Genomic DNA, 22,731 nt, shown 5'->3' on the forward strand with positions numbered 1-22,731 from the left:
TCATGGAACAAATTTACGAAACTGAATACCAGGGCTTTTCACACTGAAAGAAAAGACTACATGGAGAAAGGAAACAGGAAGGAGGAGCCTAATATTAATTTAATGACATCTAACTTTGCAGAAAGAAGTGACAATTAGGAAGAGGAATGTCGTTTTGTTAACGAATTCCGAGGAAAATTGAAGACAGCCGTGGGGGGGGGGGGGGGGGTGTCAGAAGGAACATGAATAACACAGGAAACAGAGGACAACTTTCCTTTCAATCCTTTCAGCACTGAAATCTCGCTCGAAGTACTACGTGTTCTGTTATAGAAATGCAAGGTTTACACGTCTTGATGGAATGAAGCATAATTATCACGTGAAAGGAGACACTTGCTGATAACTTGCGAGATTAAATTCATGCAAACAGAGAAGTAGGCAAAGCATTTACACAGGAAGATAAAAAATAGTAATCAAAATCCATTTTGAGTCAAAGTCCACGAGAAGGAAGATATGTTAGCAGACATCGTTAACCTCTCGAAAGCACGACGCTCATCTAAATAATATTTAAACATTCAATTCTCGCCTCAGAAAATAGAAAAACGCGTATTTATGACAAATATAAACTGATTAAAAGCTGTTTGCGGAAATTATCAACGTTTAATATGAGAGTCACACGAAATCCATAAATAAATACATTACGTGAGCGAAGTACAGTTTACTGAATGTTAAAGCACGTGGCATATAGGTACCATTTTAAACCGTTAATATAACACTCGAGCCAAAAATAGGTCTGTGGCCTATCATTTAGAAGCACAGGAAAATATGGCTGGGCGCGTCCAAAACCCTATTTCAGTTCTCCTGGAACACAAATGTAGAAACCCTGAAGGAATTTTCAATAACAACATTTTTCATGTGATATTTAATACTTAACTCGACTGTCTGGAAGCAATATGAAAATGTAAAATATCCCTACAATTCCATGCTATTTTTGCCGGTGTCTGTCTCGCTCTCATTTTCTCCCTTTTGAGAGAAAGCAGCTTTCTCTTTTCACACGAGGTCAAAGAGAACGTAAAAATTAACTAGACAAAACCACAGAATAAGTTTCATCGAATTTCAAGTCTGCATGACTGAACGGAAGCTGGAAGTTTCATGAAGAAGAATTTCTGAGGTCCAAAAGGGTCCGATCTAAAAAGTACAAGGAATTAGAAGAGCCTGGAATTCAAATAAGATCCCTTTCCAGTCAACCATTTAAAATTAATGTTTCGTGCGTTTCAGAAATCCGGTTGCGAAATTCCGGAAACTTCCATTGGAATTCTTTAAAGCAGTAACGAATCAAAATTTTATTCATGAGAAAATCGACATCAGATTAAATTTGAGTAATTCTTGCTAACATTCAGTTCAGAAATTTCGTCTGCAATCTAAAAACGCAGAGATTAAAATATACAAAACTATAATTTTTCCTGTAGTTTTGTATGGGTGTGAAACTTGGTATCTGACACAAAGGAAGGAACGTAGACCGAGGGCATTTCCGAACAGGCTGCTTAGGAAAAAGAATATTTGGCCCCAAGAGGGATGAATTACTAGGAGACTGGAGAAAGTTACATAATGAAGAACTTCGTAATTTTTACTCACCACCAAATAAAATTAGACTGATCAAGTCAAGGAGTATGAGATGGGCAGGGCATGTAGACCGTGTGGGAGAGAAGATAAATGCATACAGGGTTTTGGTGGAAAAAACCAGAAGGAAAGAGACGTAGGTGGAAGGATAATATTAAAATGGATCTTAGATAAATAGGATGGTTTGGTATGGACTGGAACCATGTGGCTGAGGATAGTGACAAGTGGCGGGCTCTTGTGGACGCGGTAATGAACCTCCGGGTTCCGTAAAATGCGTGGGAATTTCTTGAGTCGCTGAGCGACTGTCGGCTCCATGGAGAAAGGCGTCAAACAGTCGGCCATGTTGGTGAGTCGCATTGTTCCGGGTTTTATGTGGACGAGAACCTCAAATCTGAGTTATCTTACTTACTTCATAATTCACAACAAATGAGCGACTCGCTTTGTAACCGCAAGAGCGTGCTCGTTGACCTCCAAGAAGAAACTGTTGAACTGCCTGATGTTGAGGAAATTCGGCGTGAACATCATGCCCACTGACCGCTATCCCGTCGAGCATTATTTGCGCAAAGTGTTTCAAATTAACGCACGACATCAATATCGCCTGTCTGTCTGTACTTCGACATGATGAAGAGTCCAGGCCCTTCAACGAAGATGATTTTGATTAAATTCGGAAAAGCAGACAGGATGATAAGAGTTTGAGAACTCAATAACAGCACAGGCCGTTTCCGGCATTTGTTTTTTCTCCAAATATGATTACGACTTCGTTTCCATTTGTTACTAATGTCCCAGATACATTTTTAAACTGACTTAAATGACACATTAGACCACGAGTTAGGCTCATTTACGACTTCACTGTCGATTCTGACTCCGTATGATTCACGAACCCCGATAAACCAATTCAGTGAGCAAATAACAGCGATGATCTACGTTGCAGAGATCAGCCAATCACATTGCTTACGCCTTTTGCTACAGGCCGCCACATTTTCTCCTGAATATCGGCTAACCCGCAGAATCGTAAATCCTGATACACCGCGTTTCAGCACGACGTTGAAATAAAGTGTCTGCTGGATATGGGCAGAGGAACATGACGAGGCGGGATGTTCGGGGGGTCAAAGTTGATTGGTTCAGATCGAGGATACGGCACAGCAGAGACTCACACCCGAACAAAGATCCTGGTAGGCAAAAGTATATAAAGAATATAAACTTGTCTAAGGCACGATCGAAGAGTACGAACCTGGCTTCGAAGTCCATGTCACTTAAAAAGTATTCCGAAGCGAAATTCTTCAAATAGCTTCGCTGTCTTACAACGATGTTTATGGATTCTAAAGTAGGAATTAAAATTGAGAATGTTTAATTCCGTGTCTGACGTAAATATGCAAATTATGATTCGCCCTTCTCTCTCCGTGTTTCTATATTCATTTCTTTCTGGTCCCAACTCTCCTGCACATTCCCTCTGTTCCTACATCGCAAATTCTTTTTAGTAATTTTTAATTTACAAACGAATGAAAATGTAAATGTGTACCAGTTTTCAGCACAGTGTATTCGAAATCGGCCATTCACTAAGTTATCTAAAAAAGTTTATATTTTAATAAAGTCTACATTTATAATTTTGTGCCATAATCCTTTTTTAAAAAAAGAAAATCTACGGAGTTTGATTATAGCTTAACGTAAAATTGGGATCAGTACGAACCTAAACGTGACCAACAACTCCTAGATTAGATCGTGTATACAAAATTTAATCTGAATCTGTTCATCAACATCAAAAATAAAACGTAGACAGCGACGGACGGACGGACGGACACCATTTATCTCATATACATTAGCTTCATGCATCGTATTGCAAATTAAATGGTAATACCCTTTTACATACGTAAACCATCTCACTGCGACAGAATGACAAGATTCAATTTCTTAATTTCGTTTACCGAGAAGCAGATGAAGGCAATCTTCCGTACCGTCTACTCCTGAGTCTGGGTATTCCTCACAGACGTCGCCATAGAAAACGAAGCATCATTAGAAAGAACTCTGAATTAACGAGACGAAAGAAATCGTGACAGGAGACGCATATCAGAGAACTGAGCTTCTCCTTCGTGATTTGTTCCTTTCATCGTCTTCAGCACCAGACAATTTTCAGTAAGTCTCCAGTTACACGCTGTAATGAATTGCACATATTTACTTTCTTACATAAAACCTTTTTCCTCACAAGAATTATCTTCCATACAGTTTCTGTATATCTTCCCTTCCAATTATGAGACCAGTCTTGTAGTCCCTTTCCCCCCCCCCCCCCGCCTTCTCCACATTCCCTTATCCTCCGCAGTTTCATTCAACTTAGCCTAGAAATTCAATTAACATGAAATCAGCTTGTAAAAAGTCAAATCAAAGCAACTTAAGAAATCCCTCATGGCTTCAATAAAAAGGAATATATATATATCTTGTTTCATCTGCTCTGTGCCGTTTTATTGAAACTCCTATGGCAACTGGTACTGGAGATAGGGCAATGTTAAGTGTAAGGGATGTTATATCAGCTGAAACAGAGTTTTTGTAGAAGGAATAAATTCCACAATATGGATTCGTTGCGACTCACGGCTCATTCTATGAGTGACCACTGCAAGTCCCCTAACCTAGGCAACTGGGAGGGGAGAGAATCTCATTAATTTATATTCGAAAGGCTCATTTAACGCCAGTAATAATTTAATATTCGGTTGCTTACAAAACCATTACACGGAAATGAAACATTTTTGGTTCTGGTTCAAGGGAATATTTCTAAATTGACGCTAAACAGTGTAATGTATTAAATTATCTTCTTCGCTCTGATCATTTTACCCAACAGTACATTCCAGTGTGCATGACTCTAAGAATGCGTGGAACCTGACCTCCACTAGAGTCACAGAGTGGCGTTCAGCCCCATGCAATTTGCGCTACGCCACCACAAATAACCTCGTCAGTGTTCTTTAAAATTATCTATAATTAGTGCAGGAATATAATAAGATTTAGGAAATAACTAGCAATCCTTCGGAACCATTCTTGCATAACATACGCTAATTTCCTCTTATAAACTGTATATTCCAAATTACGACTCCTCTCGGCGTGCAACTGCATTTTCAAACACTAAAATGATAGTCAAAATGTGCCTAATGACGCAGGAAACTCATATCGGACGTATTTGATACGAAATGAGCTTCGATTTATACACACGCTGAGTTTCAAACTGTAAAGAAGGTCTGTAGCATTTGGAGGAGATGTAATTTCAAAACGCATTCTCTGTTAACTGATTACTGGCGTTTCTAAAGCGCCTTCCCGTCAAACATTTGTGTAAAAATCTTCGTCCAAAGTGTTCATTTAGTACAAACAAATTCAAAAAAATTAAAATCCTGATATAAACCAAGTACAATAATCAACATCTGTACTATTTTTCGAATAGCAAAATCGAAGCACTTACCCGGAATTATTAAGTTCGTCATCTTGGAGCACAACGTGGTTAAAAACGTTTCAAAAGAAAGCCCAAATGATAATACCTGACCCCAAGAAGGGCGAAGCTTGTAAGCGAGATAGTACAAAAGCAAGGTACTTTGACCCTAAAGTGATTCATAAATTGCTCGACTAATACGTAACCGAAGGCGTCATCACATTTACAAACTCAACCACTGGAACCTAACTCTGAGCCAGCTGAATCCAGTACACGCATTCCACACTGCGTATTCAAGCTCCAATTTAATATTATCTCAACCACACCACAGAATCCAAACATTTCGAGTGGTTCCTTGAGATTCTCCTTGGTCTTTTACGCGGGCGTGTATCATCAAAACTTTTATATTTCTAAGATCCCAGTGGAAACCAATGTACATGGGAGTGTAACGAAATTATTTCTTTGTAGAGATTTTAGTTCCACCGTCATTTTAAATTTACTTCACTGTATATTAAGCGTAGCCAATAAACGTATAAATAATTCTATATAAACAAAGAATCAACCAATCTCTTCCACTAGCTCAATCTCGTGAACATTCATCATACAAACTGCAGTCAAAGACTTATTAAAAGCACAAAGGTACTTCAGTTACGCCTCTTATAATTCCAATCGACCTTTATCACGTCTTACCCCTGAACCGGTTCCCTTTTATCCCCACCAAAAGACGTTTAATTACTGCTTTTTCGCTTTGTTCTGTCGTCACTTCCGAAGAAGGGTGTCTCCCTTTGCCACGTAACAAAAGGGGGAAGAATAAGAAGAACGAATCGTTCTAAAATAATCGACAGAACGACTTTGCTATAAATCTTTTTCCTCTTGGAACAGATTGCAGGACTGTCTAGTGAGCGAGAAGTAGCCCCGGATTGGAGTTGGGTCACGAAATGAGTTGAAGTTGTTCTACACTTGAAAATAAAACACAGAACCGGATTTTAATGATAAGACAGGATTAATAGGATTCTAAGAACATCTGGACCTTAACAGATAAACTAAATAACACGACAAGAAGATAAAATGCAGAATTAATGGCTTCATAATGACCTTGGCCTTGTAATCCTGGGGGTCTCGGGTTCGATTCCCGGCGGTGCCCGAATTTATAACTTGTGTTGGGCAAGGCCGTGGTCTAGGCAACACGGCGTTTTCCTCCGTGGCATCCCAACAATTACTCCATTCACACACAGAAGAAGGCAGTGGCAAACCACTTCTGGATCATCTGCCAAGAACGTATATGAACAGGTCCCAGTCCGAGAAGAGAAAAGGATGGAAGGATCCTGTTCATATGGACCTGTCGTCAGACAGAACACTAAATAATAATAAGATGAGGTGGTCCAGCGGTTAGAACGCTGGCCTTGTAATCCTGGGGTCTCGGGTTCGATTCCCGGCGGTGCCCGAATTGATAACTTGTGTTGGGCAAGGCCGTGGTCTAGGCAACACGGAGTTTTCCTCCGGGGGCTTCCCCGGTTTCTCCGTGGCACTCCATTCACACACAGAAGAAGGCAATGGCAAACCACTTCTGGATCATCTGCCAAGAACGTATATGAACAGGTCCCAGTCCGAGAAAAGGATGGAAGGATCCTGTTCATATGGACCTGTCGTCAGACAGAACACTAATTAAAATAAAAATTTGTACTCTACGCCAAATATTATAATGACCAAGTCAAGGAACGGGACATCAAATGGTCAGAGGGGAGACAAAAATTGCGAAGCAAAATTTGGTAGGAAACATAAATGCAGGAAACCAGTTACGAGACCTAGACGTAGCTGAGTGGATATTATTAAAATGTGTCTTAAATAAACACAGCGTGAAGGCGAGTTACTGCTTCATGTTCAGTGGCGGACTTTTGTGAGCACGGTACATGACCAGCTGAGAAACTATTTGCTTCATAATAAGGGCTTTGGCCCACAGAGTTAAACCAACAGCCAAAATTCAACTCGACTGAACGCAAAAACACGAGTCTCTGCAAGAAATCTGAGGTCGATGAAGTGATGGTATATTCTGTGTTACCTTTTCCCCATTGGGATTGGGCGTAGTCCAGTTGGCAAGACCAGCCCCAAAACTGTGAGGCCTTCTTTTGTTGACGAAATCGACTGGGAAACTGTAGTCGTCACACAGGGACACCTGCAACAAACAGACAGACATCTCAATGCATCGCCAGGAACTTACGACGAACTTCACGAAAGTTGAAACAGAACGACAGAGGGCGGCTATTCAGTATCGAGGACATATCGACGGATCGCTTTCGATAATATCGAATCCGTGGTCGACCTACCTTTCCTCTCCACTCCAGTCTTCATATCTTCACAAACATAAGAAATACGAAACAGCAGAAAACAAGCGGGAAAAGATATAAATGATAATAAGGCCAGTTCAAGTTCCGGAAAAGCCTATCTTCCCGTCTCCTGGAATACGAACCACTCTCTCCCACCCCCTGAAAGCAATGAAGTATGTTTCACGCAAAACTACCTTCATACTCGCCCTCAGCGCGACCACGTCTGGAGTTCTGAGTAAAACTAAGGTCTTAAGAGCGGTTTCTATTGGTGGGAAATGTTCCCTACTATAAGAACTGAAAACGGTGTGATCTGAATTCTGTTAAGGCTTGTGACATTGGCTGGAAAATTACGTTCGACATTTGAAACTATCTGAAGCACATGAAACAAACACGACGTTTCAGGACCTAGTTCTACCTCCGTCTTCAACCAATGTCACCGATATAATAAAAAATATCAGTAAACTCCCGAAACGGCGTATCCCGACCTCAGATAATGGACAGTGTCCAACGTAATGTTCCCATAACAATTACAAGGCAAGAAACGCGGAGTGGATATTTTGCGGTTGTGCCGCTGTAACTCGGAAACCCGGCAACCGACGCAGTGATCGCGCATAGCGGGAAGACAATGCCGTGCCATATATCCACACTGTATGGACTGAATGCAGACGAGATGGGAATTACATGTAGCACGGTATAAAGCAGACCGCATTAAACATTTGCTTTTAAATCGCCAGGAACAAAATCACTTGGTAGACTTACGAACCAATGAAATGATAATATTAAAATGAATCTTACACGAATAGCGTGTTAACACGTGAAATAAGAAAATCAGAAAATGTCTTTTCGTTGAAGATGTGTAGGCTGATGAAATACAAAATCTTTTCATGGAACTAGAAAGTCGGTTACGAAGCTATTTAGTCCCACGAAAGCAGATGCCTCAAGATGGCCTCCACCCAAGTGGGCTTCAGACTAGGCCAAGATTGCAGTGAGGTTCAGGCGACAACGGATTAAGATTAAGATGGTTTTAATTTATCATCTTAATGAATCTGCTAGAAAGCGGGTAAGTATGCTTAATCGCTGGATATAATGTAAGAAATGATTCTGGATTATTAAAATCTGTCACGAGATTAACAAGGACTTCCTGTCAACGGCACAAGTTAATGAGATGATAATGTTGCGTCATATTGTGATGATTACAATTGTTTAATTTTAACCGTCTAATCACAATAAAATATTTTATTAAATATTAAATGTGATAACAAAGTACAATTGATATAGAAGAGGATAAATGATATTTAATGGACATCTGACGAAGGATTGCATTTAGAATATTACATTTGAATTTATATCGATTATACACCTAAAGATGGTTCATTGAAAACCGAAACATGTCGTGAAAAAAGATGATGCTCTAATTGTAAATCGAACATTCCGATAGAAAGAGCACCATTTTAATATATTTTAAATATTTGAAATATTAAATGTTAATTGTAGTAATAATATTTTAATATTTTTATATTTAATAAAATATTTTATTGTGATTAGACGGTTAAAATTAAACAATTACAAGGCACAAGTTAAGTTAAAGTTAATTAGCCCGACTGTCTGCAATCTCAAGGTCAAGGAAATAAAACCAATGACGTAGACTTCCATCAGGACTTTTTTTTTTTTCGAGTGACCCACGAATTTTCGTAAATATTTTTCCTGCACATCTGATAACCCACAGTCATACAATTTCACCCGAATCCTTTCGTAAATGGACGGAATTACTTAAATGCTACTAAGTGTATTACCATAATTATACTTTGACAACGAAATTCACTGACTATTAACACCCCCTTGTTCAACTTAAAGGCCTTTTAAACAGCGCCTCTAAATACACGACCAAAACAAGATTTTAACTTTGGTAGCGATAAATGGCTGGAGCTTTATCTCCTCTACCTTAGCTTATGCTACACGCAATACGAGACAAAATTTAAGCACCAAACATGTCTCTTATCTCATTCTTCCATCCAGTACAGATGGAAGCCTTTGAACCTGAAATATTGCTTGCAACGTGTAGTAACAATGCTTATTGCCTAGGGGTTAGTGTTGTTGCGGCCATGAACAACTTGAATCCGTCCAAATGTGGCGATTCGCATACGTTCAGCCTCTGTCGGCACTGGTGATAGCGAATTTAAGATCAGGTAAAAATAAAATACATAATTCAACAACGAGGGCTAATCAGTACCGTCCACTTAAAACCACACACGTGTAAAACACGTCATAATTAACCTGAATACAAAAATGATTCATGATTATGAATTACAAATCTTTAATTTGTGAACATAAATATTTATAAAAGATCCAAGCATTTTATCTGGTGATAATGACATTGTCTGAGACTTTGGGTTCTCACGGCAGTTAAAATGTCAATCGTGATTTTCACCCTGAAGACAGAAGCGATAAGTTGCTCCGAAACACTCCTAAATGACCACACGGCAACAAAACCCATAAGACCACCAATCAAAAAAAGACATTTATGTCGAAATATAAATAGAATAAACACTGATGTAAATATGAAAAGATATGTAACTTGGTCCATGACACGATGTCTGTGCGCGGGTCATCACATCGTCTACATTGAAGCAGTAAATCTAACAAATGGGAAAACTGAAATAGAACTGAAATTGCATCTACGAGTATCGTGATCGATAATCAAGAGTTTTCAATAACTGTCACAGATATAAATGTAGTGATGGCCAGTTTCAATAAGCGGGCAGTTTCCCTACTCCTCCGCTCCCTCGACAAACCAACACGCGCGAGCGCCCGGTCCAATCATTCGCTGGACATTTGTAAACCGCTCCTTCTCTTTTATATTGCACGGGTCGCCCTCACAACTGCGTCCGTCCGCTCCTTTAACAGTGCAGCGGCAACTAGGAAAGAAATTACTGTCATATGTCAGGAAAAGACGCGGGAACAGGGGAACTGGAGTCAGACCTCGCTTTACGCGGATTCACGAAAAGAAATTTCGCTCGTACGAAGTTGTACAACGAAGCGCATTCCCCCGGGGTTGGCTCGTAACGGGAAGTGAAATGCTTCGAACACTTGGTAACGAAAACGTAAGGGCGATGATGGATGTAGCAAGGACCTCTCCGAAACGTCGGTAAACTTCTACCAGAGAACACGGCGCTACAACCCAGAAGACAGCCATCTTCGGACACACCGTCGTGAAAAAGTCAAATCCAACATAGCTACTGGAAAGGCGTCGTTAAATAACTTTTTAAATAAAAATAACAGAATTTATTAATATCAAATTGTTAAAATTGTCTCCAATTTCTCGTTGGGTTTTAACAAATTCAGACATCTGTGATATGAGTCAAGACGGCAACCTGGATTAGGGAGGGTTATTTTAAAATGGACAGGCGTGAAATTGATCCACACGGCGGGCAGCGCACTCTTGCGAACCGCTAACCTTTAATGATTGTAATGAGCCATCGGGTTCCACAAAAGACGACGAATTTCTGCAAGCCAGCATCAGCTTCTGAAGAAGAAGAAGAATAAGAAGAAGCATTCTGCCCCACGGAGTTTGTCAGACAGATCAAAATTACACCCGCCACAAAAATTACTTTCACGAGATACGTCTGAACAATGAGCAGTACTCAGTACGCACAGAGACTCACGTCAATGCAAGATGGCGCCAAGACAATGGCTGTCAGCATTTGCTATTTTCTTACTGAAGACAGCAGAGCACTCATGGAAAATTAAAACTTCTGGCCAGATTAATCTCGATTTATATTAAAGGTTTCGCTGTGACAGCTTCAGAAGGGAGGGGGGGGGGGGGTGTGGAAAAAAAAAGTAGAATACGACACGAAATGTGACTAAACGAAACTTCTAGATCGAGTACCATCAACGTCACCGGAAAGTCGGGAGCCCCATTCATCGTAAGGCGGTACAAGAGCGAGTGAAGAATTCGAGGGCGGGCATGGACTGTACACCAAAGAAACAGAAACGACCGCGCAATCTGTAAATGACAACCGAGCCCCTGTTTACCCACTTTTAGCAACAGAAGAATTTCTTAACGACAGAAGCAGCGAGCAGTCAGCTTATTTAAAGGCTGCCATCAATTCTCTTTTTGCCCATCCCCGATTATCCCTTTCAGACCCGGAAAGCAGGGCTTCAAGGACCTCTCTGTGTGTTGGCAAATTGTGATGTTTATTCCGGCCACAGAAATGAATTCCGTTCTTAACCCTTTGAAGCCGAAGATCGTCTGAATATTATTTATGAATTCAGTCCGTACCGCGAAGAAAACACTACACCTCACCATTACGAAAATCAGCTGGTTAACCCTTTGAAGCCGAAGCTCGTCTTCATAATATTTACGAATCCAGACCGTACCGCGAAGAAAACACTACACCTCACCATTACGAAAATCAGCTGGTTTCGTAATGGTGAGGTGTAGTGTTTTCTTCGCGGTACGGACTGGATTCTTAAACATAATTCAGACGACCTACGGCTTCAAAGGGTTAAACGAAGGAGACGGGAGAGAAACAAGTGATGAAGGAAGAAGGATGGACGAATAACTAAACAGAGAACAAAAACTTGTAAAACAGATAAATCACGAGAAATAAAGAAATGAAAATACAAACAAAATAAACCCGAAAAATTTCATGTCATCCAGAAGGGATCGGGAAATATTTCGACACAGACATTCGCTGAGTGTCCGGTTTCTTAAACTTGCGACCTTCAAGAAACGCAAAACACAGAGCAATTTTCAGGTAGGACTGTACCCAATGCCTACATGGAACGGACTGCAACTCAAATCGTCCAAACAGCACGGCGTGCGACCCGAATACGCCGAGACACCAGTTTGGCCGGACAGCCATGAGACATCAGAGGCCTCCCGACGCCCCCAGCGGTCCTCGGACTGCGAGCCAGGAACCTGACAATCTTCGTACCCTGGACAACACTTCGCGCCTTCACTGCATTAGTAACGTGTTCCCTTAATAAAACATAAATATCTGATACTCTGGCAGAAGACTTAAGCCGTGCGAAGAAAATCTCGATTCAGTCCATCGAAACTGACGTAAAGGTGGGTTCGTGTTCATCGTCCAGCCAAGAAATTCTCCTGATAGAGATAAGTCCAGTCAATACCCACGTATTTCTTATCGAGTTTTCCAACTGTACAAACATTTACTTCCTTAATGCGTGCTAAGTGACTGGCCCATCTAATTGTCTCTGATTTAATCCCACTAATAACACTGGATCATATTAGGAATACGAATTATAAAAACCGCACGTGCAGGTAGACCACTACAAGCTTCTCCACGACACTAAGAAACAGCTTTTGAGAGTGCGTAAACGAACACTGTTTCTGTAAATGGCCGTCACGTGGGAGGTTATTATTAACCAAGTCTGCAGATCGTCTTCCAGTTAACTGAAGTCCCCCCTCCCCCCCCCCCCGATATTCCCACCGGCATGAGAGACGATTTCATCAAAACAGAAAATAAGATCCGCTCGTGTGTCTGTCCGTCTGTCTCTCTCCTCTCTGCAATATTTCGCGGAGTTGCGTTTTCACACGCTTGAAAAATGGTCCAATCATCGCCCCTTCAGGGCAATTCGTCTGTCTGACAGCAGTGGAAGGGAAGGAGAATGCTGATAAAGTGATGTGTGAAGAGAGGTCACGACAACGAACAGATATACATTGAAAAATTGAGAAAGCGTGCTTGACCTCTATATTATGAATTATAGTCTCCTGTTTGTGCATGTGTGGGGACTTCACTTCCTATTTTAATGATGAATCAAGTGATAGATGGATGTATCGGGTTTCCGGGGAGAGGCGACGGATATTTTGTGCCATGAGGGGGGGGGGGTTTTCATAATCAAATTCTAAAACCAACAGAGCTTTTGGAAAGGCATGGACTACGTTCATCTGAAACAGGATAGCGATCCGTACGTAGCTGGCTGTTACGAACACCGTAATGAACCTTCGGGTTCCATAAAAGCAGACAATTCCTCGACGAGGTAAGCAACTATCAGATGATTAAGACCCTGTGGTCATGAAGTGCTCAGTCAGTGAACGATTTTGGGCTACAAAACAAGATGGACTCAGGTACTGCGTGGGTGTTAAGTAACAACAGCCCTTTGGGTTCATTGGTTCGAATCTCAGGGCTCAGATATTTTCCTGTGTCGACCTTTGGAAGATTCACGCCTTTCTGATACGTGCCCGTTCTGAAGACCAAACTTCAAACCAGAAATAGTACACAATATCAAATGAAACAGAATAGCAAGTAATCAGGGATCTGAAAGGCGGTCACAAGTTTTTCATGCACCTGGGGAGGACTGATAAAAATTCCGATAACCTCAAAGAGGAATGTCTCAAGATTGGCTGAGATTTGATGTCTCTAGAATTAAAATCGGGCCGGTGCCAGTGCAGAACGAGGGATACCTCACACCCCGCACATTCACACGGAAAATACAAGTAAAGGCGGGAGATTATGGATTTAAAATGAGTCATACTGAGGGGAGGAGTAAAGCTGACTACGAGGGGGAGGGGGCGAAAGTTTCCCGAAAAGAACTTTAAACACTCATCAATAAGGATAATGGGTCATTAAACATTCTAAAAAAAGAACAAATCCTTGCCGGAAATTAAAAGGGACTAATAATTCATTGCCTTATTTAACAACGATGTTCCAGAAGCAGAGTTTATGTACCGACGAATAAAATGTAAACATGTCAAATCAATGTCGAACGCTGCACTCCAATGCAGCGCACACATTTTGTTAATTTACACAAGCCTTGATGATAATTTACTGCAGATGAAGATCTGTAGGTGCAAAGCGAAAACAGACTACAAACACCGCACTGCACGCAGACAGAAATAATTTTAGTTAGGTTAGCTTACGTTAAGTTGGGTTGGGTTGGGTTGGGTTAGGTTAGGTTAGGTTACGTTAGGTTAATTTAGGTGAGGTGAGGTTAGGTTAGGTTGGGTTAGGTTAGGTTAGGTTAATTTAGGTGAGGTTAGGTTAGGTTGGGTTAGGTTAATTTAGGTGAGGTTAGGTTAGGTTAGGTTGGGTTAGGTTAGGTTAGCTTACGTTAAGTTGGGTTGGGTTGGGTTGGGTTAGGTTAGGTTAGGTTACGTTAGGTTAATTTAGGTGAGGTGAGGTTAGGTTAGGTTGGGTTAGGTTAGGTTAGGTTAATTTAGGTGAGGTTAGGTTAGGTTGGGTTAGGTTAATTTAGGTGAGGTTAGGTTAGGTTAGGTTGGGTTAGGTTAGGTTAATTTAGGTGAGGTTAGGTTAGGTTATGAACTTACGTTAGGTTACGTTGGGTGAGGTTGCGTTATGTATCCGTTACGTTATGTATCTTAAAATTCATCCACGTCTCAGCGCTCGGCGTCGTTTTTCCGGTGTCATGTCCATTGGCATCCCGAACCACTTACGTTGAATTTGGCGCGTTTAGGCGTCAGTTTTCCAATGTAGCGACCGATGGCATTGCCGGCTTCATTTGTGTCAATATCGCGACAAACTACTCGTACGCTGGGCGTCGGTTTTCCAGTGCTTTGTGGATCGCATTCCTAGGCTATTCGACGGTAACTAAGGCGTCTAGTGTCGGAGTCGGGATACTTGGCGTCGCGACGCTGCTCCCCCGTTTGCCAACATCGTGCCCTATCTATTACAGAATCCTTTTGACTTAGTTTGGCGTTCTGAGTCGACGTCGTGATTTCGGTCACAGCATCTGTCTTCAGTTGAAAAACGTATCGTTTAATGTTATACGAAACATGATTCCCAACTCGGAATCTTCACCGAGATTCGAACACAGGAGAGCTTTCGGATTTCTGACCTTAGATCCCGTAATATCCTCTCCGAAACCAAGAAATGTTGTCTTGGAACCCTTCTTACCAGATTTGGAGCTTCGTGAAACTTTGTTGTCAGGACTCGAACGCAGGACAGTTCGAAAAAAAAAAAAAAAAAAAAAAGAGTTCTGGTCCTGGCAACATCTTCTGTCGTCCATATCATCTGAGCTACACAGACACTGAGAATCGAACCAAGGATAATTTTTCAGGGTTCCTAACCCCGTTTCTGCAATATCGCATTCAAATCAAGGTATTCTGGCAGAGGGCCCCGTTCTTCTAGAACGTTTAGTTTCCGATGTACGGGAAACGCCCCGGGTGGGAATCGAACGCAGGACACACCTTCCGGAGTTTGGTCTTGATATATCTGCCTCGTCTCGTGACCGCGAGATTCGGCTTCCAAAAGGTTACATCGTATTATATTATTTAATATGCAAAGATAATTAATTATATTAATGCGTATAATGGTGAAGTGAAGTACTTCATAACAAAGAGTCGTGGCCTATTTGAAGAAAAACTAGTGACTTCAATGTGGAGGTTCCGGGTTAAATTTCCAGCAGGGACGACCAGGTTACATTCTGTGTGCGTCCTACCCAATGCGTAAGCCAACAGCGACCTCTTCCACTGGTCTCAGACTCAACCATTCCACACTCCTGCATCCTTTTAACTTAAGATCTATTTTAATATTATCCTCTCTTATATGCCCAGGTTTCCCAGTGCGTCTTTTCACTTCGGGAGGTTTTCGGACTAGATTATTTTATAGATTTCTCCTCTCCCAACGCGTGCTACATGCCTTGCCTACAACACAAATAATCACAATGGCTGAAAGGTAATTTATACAAAATATGAAGAAAGCATTTTCAGTGGGGCTACTTTTCGCTGACAGACACGGGATTCATGAAGCCCACACGACACAGCGACTGAGGAAGACCTGGAATCCTGCAAAACTGGGAGGCCGCCGAAGGGCGTCTCTCGCTCACACCGGGCTGCAGGGATTTTAACCCCCCCCCCCAAAAAAAAAAAATTCTGCGGCCCTACCTTGCTGCTGTCGGTGTCAGGAGGTCATTTGGAGGTAAATCCGACGAGGCTTCAGACACTCCCAGGGGATGTTTACAATATTGATTTTCCCTATTGCTCAAAGTGCAATGGCTGACGGGGAGAGAAGATAAATGGGCTAAAACTTTTCTGATCCTGTAGTTGGTATTTAGACTCTCAGCGTCCTGTTCCCACCCCCCACCCCTCCCCAAATCCACAGAAGTTGTGATTTTATCTTAACGTCTCCGGCGTCCAAATGCCGGATTTCCATCCTTGTTATAAGCAGAGTACTTAGAGCAGCGGTTTGCAAAGAGTGGGCCACGGAACTGCACACGTGTTGCACTACCAGGTTTTAATCTCAGACACACCACAGCGAAACATAAAAGACATTTAAACGTATAGAGTTGATATATAATCCTAGTTTTGGGGACTGTATATCGCGTGTTTCACATTTCCAGGACACTGTCGGATAAATTAATTCTTAGCTCTTTAAAACTTGGAGGAAAATGCATGTAACTTACTACATGCTTACTCAGTGGCCCTAGATTTTCCGCAGTCACTGCATTTATGTGCTGTAAACGATTCCCAGAAAAAAATGATTATTTCCTAAAACAACATTAACAAGGTCTTTGTAATAACGAAGGGGTGTGATTTATTTTTGGAAAAGACAAGTTAAAACAATGTTAGAATAGACTCGGCTTCAAAGTAAGTAAATCTTTCATGTGGGTTGAACCCCGTCCATCGACTCCTAGTAAATGTCTGTTGGACTTTTCTTTGAGATGCAAACAGCCGAAGGGACACAATGGTTGAAGTGTGAATAATAATAAATGAAATAATCAATTAACATAGTTCACACACTTGGAAGCAACAACGATACAAGAATAGCCCTGCACTAACCTTAATCCTAAAACTTAAAATTTCTTGAATTCTTGAACTGACTACTACAAAGTTTTTCAAGACACCGTATCATGGAAATGTTATTTACTATCCACGTAGCAAAATGTTTTAATACAAACGTTTTCAACTGCGAGAAACGTTTATATTTGAACGACTTATCACCCACAGCTCACCTCGCCTCCCCCTCCGCGTGACGTATTCCATTACTCGTACTATAATCCTTATTACATCTTCTCAAGTTCCTTTGCATTCTCGTTACTTCCTCCCCCATCTTATTTACGTTCATCCCACCCCCTCACGACCGAGACAACCCCCCGCCGGCGTCTTCCCCGTGTTCTTGGGGGTGACGAAGCCCTCTCGTCGAGCAGAATGAAAGACGTAATTCATATCGGTTGACAATGGACCTGCAGCAGGTCGGAAGCCGAGTGGGCGCAGGGAGAACAACGCCTTCCACCCCCGACGAGCCGTGGCAACGACTATTATGCGATTTCCATTGAAATCATATCAGTGACCGTCGAGATACGTCACCGTTGTGTTTACTGAGCAAACCGCCTAGAGCAAAAGAGACATGAAAGTTCATTACGTGCGTTCGTACTGCTAAAAGATACATTTACAGACAAAGGCACGGCATCGCAGTTCTTGGAGCAGATAAGGATTTTATTTTAACGTTGAATGAAAACCGTAAAACACCTTAATAAACCAGAACGAGGAAAAAAAAATATATATATATATAAATGTAATGAAAAGGGCGCACCTACGGGGGGTCACCCCCCCCCCAAATGCCCAGAAAAATAAAAATTTTGTGGTCAGACCAGGCTTGTGATTTATTTCGCATTAATATCCCGCAGGGCACTCCACTAAGTGCCACAGACGATTATAAACGATATCGAACCCCCCTTCTTTCAGAACGCCATTAGCGTACGGTTTCCCATTCTCAGTCTCAAGGAAATAAACTTTCGAAATCCACTCAGGCACAGCTTGTAAGTCACAAAGGCTTTCCCCCTAACATATAGGAAAACGATCTTACGTAAACTGATTTAAATTAGACTCTGTAAAACCGAACGTACGAAGGGATATTTTTCATTTAGCGTGCGATGTGCCATAAAGAACGTCAGTGTACTCCAAAGAGTACACGTTTTCAATCTTTTTGGTTGTATTACACTTCAGCAAAGTTCGCTCAAAGGATGCGGATGTGGTTATGACGTATTAAAGAATAACTCACTAATGTTTAGTAATCCAGTTCCTACTTCCAAGAAAACACACCGCATCACTGTCTCAAACTTTAGACTTTTAACGACGTTTCATTCTTTTGTGCGCGACTGTGCGGGAGACGTATCGAGTTGGTGAACGTCGAAGTTAGGTGGTACACATATTTACCAGTACCTCATGAAGGATTAAGACACAATATTATAAATATTAATATGGCTTTACGAAGTTGTAAACACCGGATCTTACTTCGGCAAAAGAATCTAGTAGTGAAAAGGAGTCCCCAGGAAAACATATACAAGTACCTGGCACTTAAAACGTGGACAGCCTTGTTGACAGCCACCCGCACGACTGTTCCTCATCTCAACAATTTTTCACGTAAGCTCAGAGGAAAATGGCCATGCATCCTTTTCTCTTTCCATTTTCCTTTTATATTCTGAACTACTATATTTTTCATCTGCTCTCTTCCACTTTGAAAGGATTTCTTAAATCTGTGAACTCTTTGTGGCAGTTTGGGTCATGCACGTGTGTCCTTACAATTTGTAATGGATCACCTTTATTTTATAAATATTCCACCAATTTAATAATTCCTTCCACCTGGCATTTATTGTTGTTGTTGTTGATAAAGATGACATCTACTTTCCAGTGTTAGCCTCAATAGCGGCCGCAAATATTTCTGTTTCGAGTACAGAGGGATAAACAAACTTCCGATCAAACATGTCGTCACTTCCTTTCTTCCGGTGCGTGTCCAGGACGCGTGCACCGAGCATTTGCAAAAGAGGGGAACGCACATCCAACCCCCAACCCCCTTTTCAAACCGGTGTGAAAATCTGTAAACTAAAATGCTACATCCCTCCCGCTGTAACTCACCCCAAACCATTTTCTGTTCGTATTTTCGCAGTTATAACCCACACAACAAAGGAACAACCGTACAAAGAGCGTTTGATATCGGGGGGGGGGGGGGGGGGGGGAAACTGCAGCCCGCAGGGCACAGCACAGTGGCATGTCTGGAATCCGGGATAGGGGCTTATCCCGATGTATGACGGGCGTCGGCGTCAGTGGGCATCGAAGAACGAGGAAGGGGCGGGAGGGGGGTAAGTGAAGTGCAACCCTCTTACATCCCCCACGCCTTGAGATCAGTAGCAATGGAGAGTATTGCCTTCAGAAATCTCGAACGCAGACCGGGGGAGACTTTTTTGAACCGTACAATCCCCTATTTTTTGTTACAAAAACAAACAAGATTTTTTTTTCCTTGTGTATGTGGGACCATAGCATTTTTAAGGGGTGAGAAAATCTAGTAGAGAGATCCTAGGCGAGGCATTTACTAACTCCGTTCACGGTCACTGCAAAGCGTTAGTCACAGGCAGCGTCAAAACAAACAAACAAACAAACAAACACAAGGCAATTTTCATTAACAGCACAGTACCCCAGTAACTGGCACTCGACAAATCTAGGATTACAGGTCCATTAGAGCAGCTAAGGATTTTCGCTATCATCATCTGTCACTCCAAACAATTGCAGAGATAATGGTCACATTAAAACATTCGACAATCGCTTCCTTCCACATCCATTCCTATTCATCACCGAAAGATATAACCACAATTCAATGTTATTACAACGTATGAAACTTAAAATTAGTCGTTTAACAAGGATCGATATATCTTAATCGAGATTTAAAAATGTAAAGATGTAACGTGTTTCGGAGTGAAATGTTTTTTGTTGCCTGATTTAAGGACGCTTTATCAACTACACAGGTCACAAGAAGTAGAACTGGGTTTGACTGTGAATATCAAAGGTACGTAGAGAGGGGAAAGGAACCAGTGAAAATTTTCGTACTGACAATTCACCATATCCGAAATACGAAGCAGGGAGTCTGGTGACGTGGAGTGCAGACGCCTTGCAAAATCGTGGCTTCCGGCTGATAACACCGCAGCCAGCACTGAGCACTTGTGTTGAACGTAACTTCAAATTGGTTTTGCTCGACTAATTTTTCAAACGAATATAAAAATCGTAATTCTCAATATCTTTATAATTTGTTCAGAAATTTTATCCAGTTAAATTTCGTGTTCAAATCCGACCCTTTCACACTGAAGTTACCCTGTCCTCGGCCACTTCAGGACAGCAACACGCGTACGCAGGGTAACGACCTCCCCGTTTAACGGCGCCTTTGCGCACTAACCGTAAATATCAGAACAAGTTGTAATTAAACGCTGAACGACTTTAACCAATAAATTAGTATCTCTGCCCCTTCAGTTTAAAAACAAAACTGAAGAGAGACCAAAGCATCATACGAAAGACACATCAAGACTTTAAACGCCGTATTTGGAAGGCAAAATCTCCGACACGGTGATAAGGCGTGCAGTCTAACTTCAGGCGCTATCAGCCTTTCATTAACAATCAGACTTCTGAGTGCAAGATATAACAGATTCATCTTTTATACTAATTCGTAACAGGTTTATTTAACGACACTATTCCAGCTACTTGCAGGTTAATCAGCGTCGGAAATAAAGTTAATTTATGAATTACGAACAGGAAGGGATGAGGAAGGCAACTGTCGTGAAGTACTGACCAACCACGAAAACATCAGACAGGATAAATAACCCGTACCCAAGCTGAGAATCGAACCCGGTATGTTGCAGGAGTGGCAGCCACTCGGTCACGACGTTAGGCGATGTTTAAGAAAACTGAAAATTCTACAGTAATTAACGTAAAATTACTGGTAAAAACACGTCTCATACAAAGAACTAGTTTACACGATGATATTGAGAAAGTTCTTCTCGAGAAGCTGATAGTCACTCACTAAGAAAGATGAGGTCAAGCCCACAAAGTGGCACCCTCTTTCTTCGTGTTCCATTTTAATAACATATTTACATCTACACTTGGGAATTCCGACTACATTTGCATATATTTGTCATCTCCCCCACGCGGAAGTCCTGTAACAACAGTGGGGGGGAGTCATTCTTCGTACTGTTCACCTAATTAGTAGGAAGAACAGATGGGCGGGCGTACAGCACCCAAGGGGACCATAAGAACGCGAACACTTTAGCAGGAAATTTTCAACAAACATCTAAGCGCGCACGACAGGATAATATTAAAACGAATTTTAAAGCTCGGTATGGATTATAATGACGGGATTATGTAAACACGTTAATGAATCTTCGGGTAACATAAAAACGGGCACTTTCTTCACCGGAAACACTAACCGACGTTTCAGAGGATATCCATTAGCAGGGCCGTAATGTCGGAGATAGTGAGCTCTTCTGAAACGCCACTCAGTATCTGCCAGACTACACGACGCGAAATGCCACCAGCAGACAGCCATCGTCTTAACCGGAACCTCGCCTTACCAGTAAACAACTGGTACCACGTGACTGGTTCGACTTTTAGCCTAAAAACGTCTGCGATTTTGAGTACTGTCAAGTGTCTCGACGTACCCAGTCCGACGATGCAGTTCGCAGGCACGAGATTCGAGCTCTGATCGCCGATGAACGTCGCCAAACACTGCGAAACACTGAAGCAACGTTTAATTAATGAAGTATATGCTCTTTAACCTGAGTCACATCACTCGGGAAGGGCTCGCGGACAGTGACAAAGCTGGAAGAGGCCGCGGGGGGGGGGGGGACTGGCTCAGGTTTGAGAGGCACAGCGCCCAGTCTCTCTCAAAAGCTGGGGATAACAAATTATAGCTCCCGTAGGAAGAGAGAGGAAAATGAAGAAGGTGGAAAAGTGAGGGGCTAATGAAAATAAAGAAGAGTGTGAAAAGGGAGAAGAGACTAGTGAAAGATGAACCGGTTCAAAGCTGTCACGTGACAAGAAGCAGAAGAGGTCAGAGTAATTGACTGCATGGAGAAGATGATATTCGCTCAACTGCTCAATAAATCCTCCGCCTCTAATGGAACCTGGAGTGTTCACAAGGCAATTTTTGATTTGGTTACGTTAGGTTAGGTTAGGTTGTTTTGTTTTGTTCGATTCCATGTTTTTTCTTTCTTTCTTTCTTTCTTTCTTTCTTCCCTTCGATTTCATACTCTTTTCAGTTGGGTTAGGATGTACCCTTAAAAAGTCTAACTATTAAAAATCTGTTACCCTCGTCATTTCAGGACAGCATATAAAATGTCGTGGCAAAATCACGTGTTCTTTCTTACCAACTGCAGAAAATTAATTTACCAATTTTCGGAACCTTCTTATGGCATAATTTCCGTATAAAATTTAATAAAATCCCGAAGAGTTATTCTCGATTTGAGGCACGCAGACATGGTCAACCCTGTATGCGGTAATTTCGTGCGCAATCTAAGACTGAGATTAATTATTTTCTCTTTGTTTTAATCCGAGAAAACGCTCGGGGCGAATGATGGCCGGTTTTACTATTTCTTGCACAGAACTGCAAAGACGTAGAGACGCGGCGGGTAAATAAATCTTTTGCCAGTTTGAACCTCACGCAGCGT

The 22,731-nt window shown here is 41.7% G+C and overlaps 1 protein-coding gene across 2 annotated transcripts in view; it reads right to left on the reverse strand.

Moving 5' to 3' along the window:
* The window catches only part of hwt (SH2 domain-containing adapter heavyweight), a 240,193-nt gene that overhangs the window by 45,449 nt on the left and 172,013 nt on the right, over positions 1-22,731 (reverse strand). For both annotated transcript variants that reach the window (XR_002542087.2, XM_022057303.2), the window contains exon 2: positions 7,059-7,172. Coding sequence is in view for 1 of the 2 variants with exons in the window: in XM_022057303.2 (XP_021912995.2) it covers positions 7,059-7,172 (114 nt within the window). In the remaining variant the exon portion in view is untranslated. The remainder of the gene's footprint in view (positions 1-7,058; positions 7,173-22,731) is intronic.

Source organism: Zootermopsis nevadensis, unplaced genomic scaffold (assembly GCF_977971745.1).
Source record: "Zootermopsis nevadensis isolate Lab colony 2312 unplaced genomic scaffold, Znev_1.0 Znev_ptg000016l, whole genome shotgun sequence".
Classification (NCBI taxonomy): Eukaryota; Metazoa; Arthropoda; class Insecta; order Blattodea; family Termopsidae; genus Zootermopsis; species Zootermopsis nevadensis.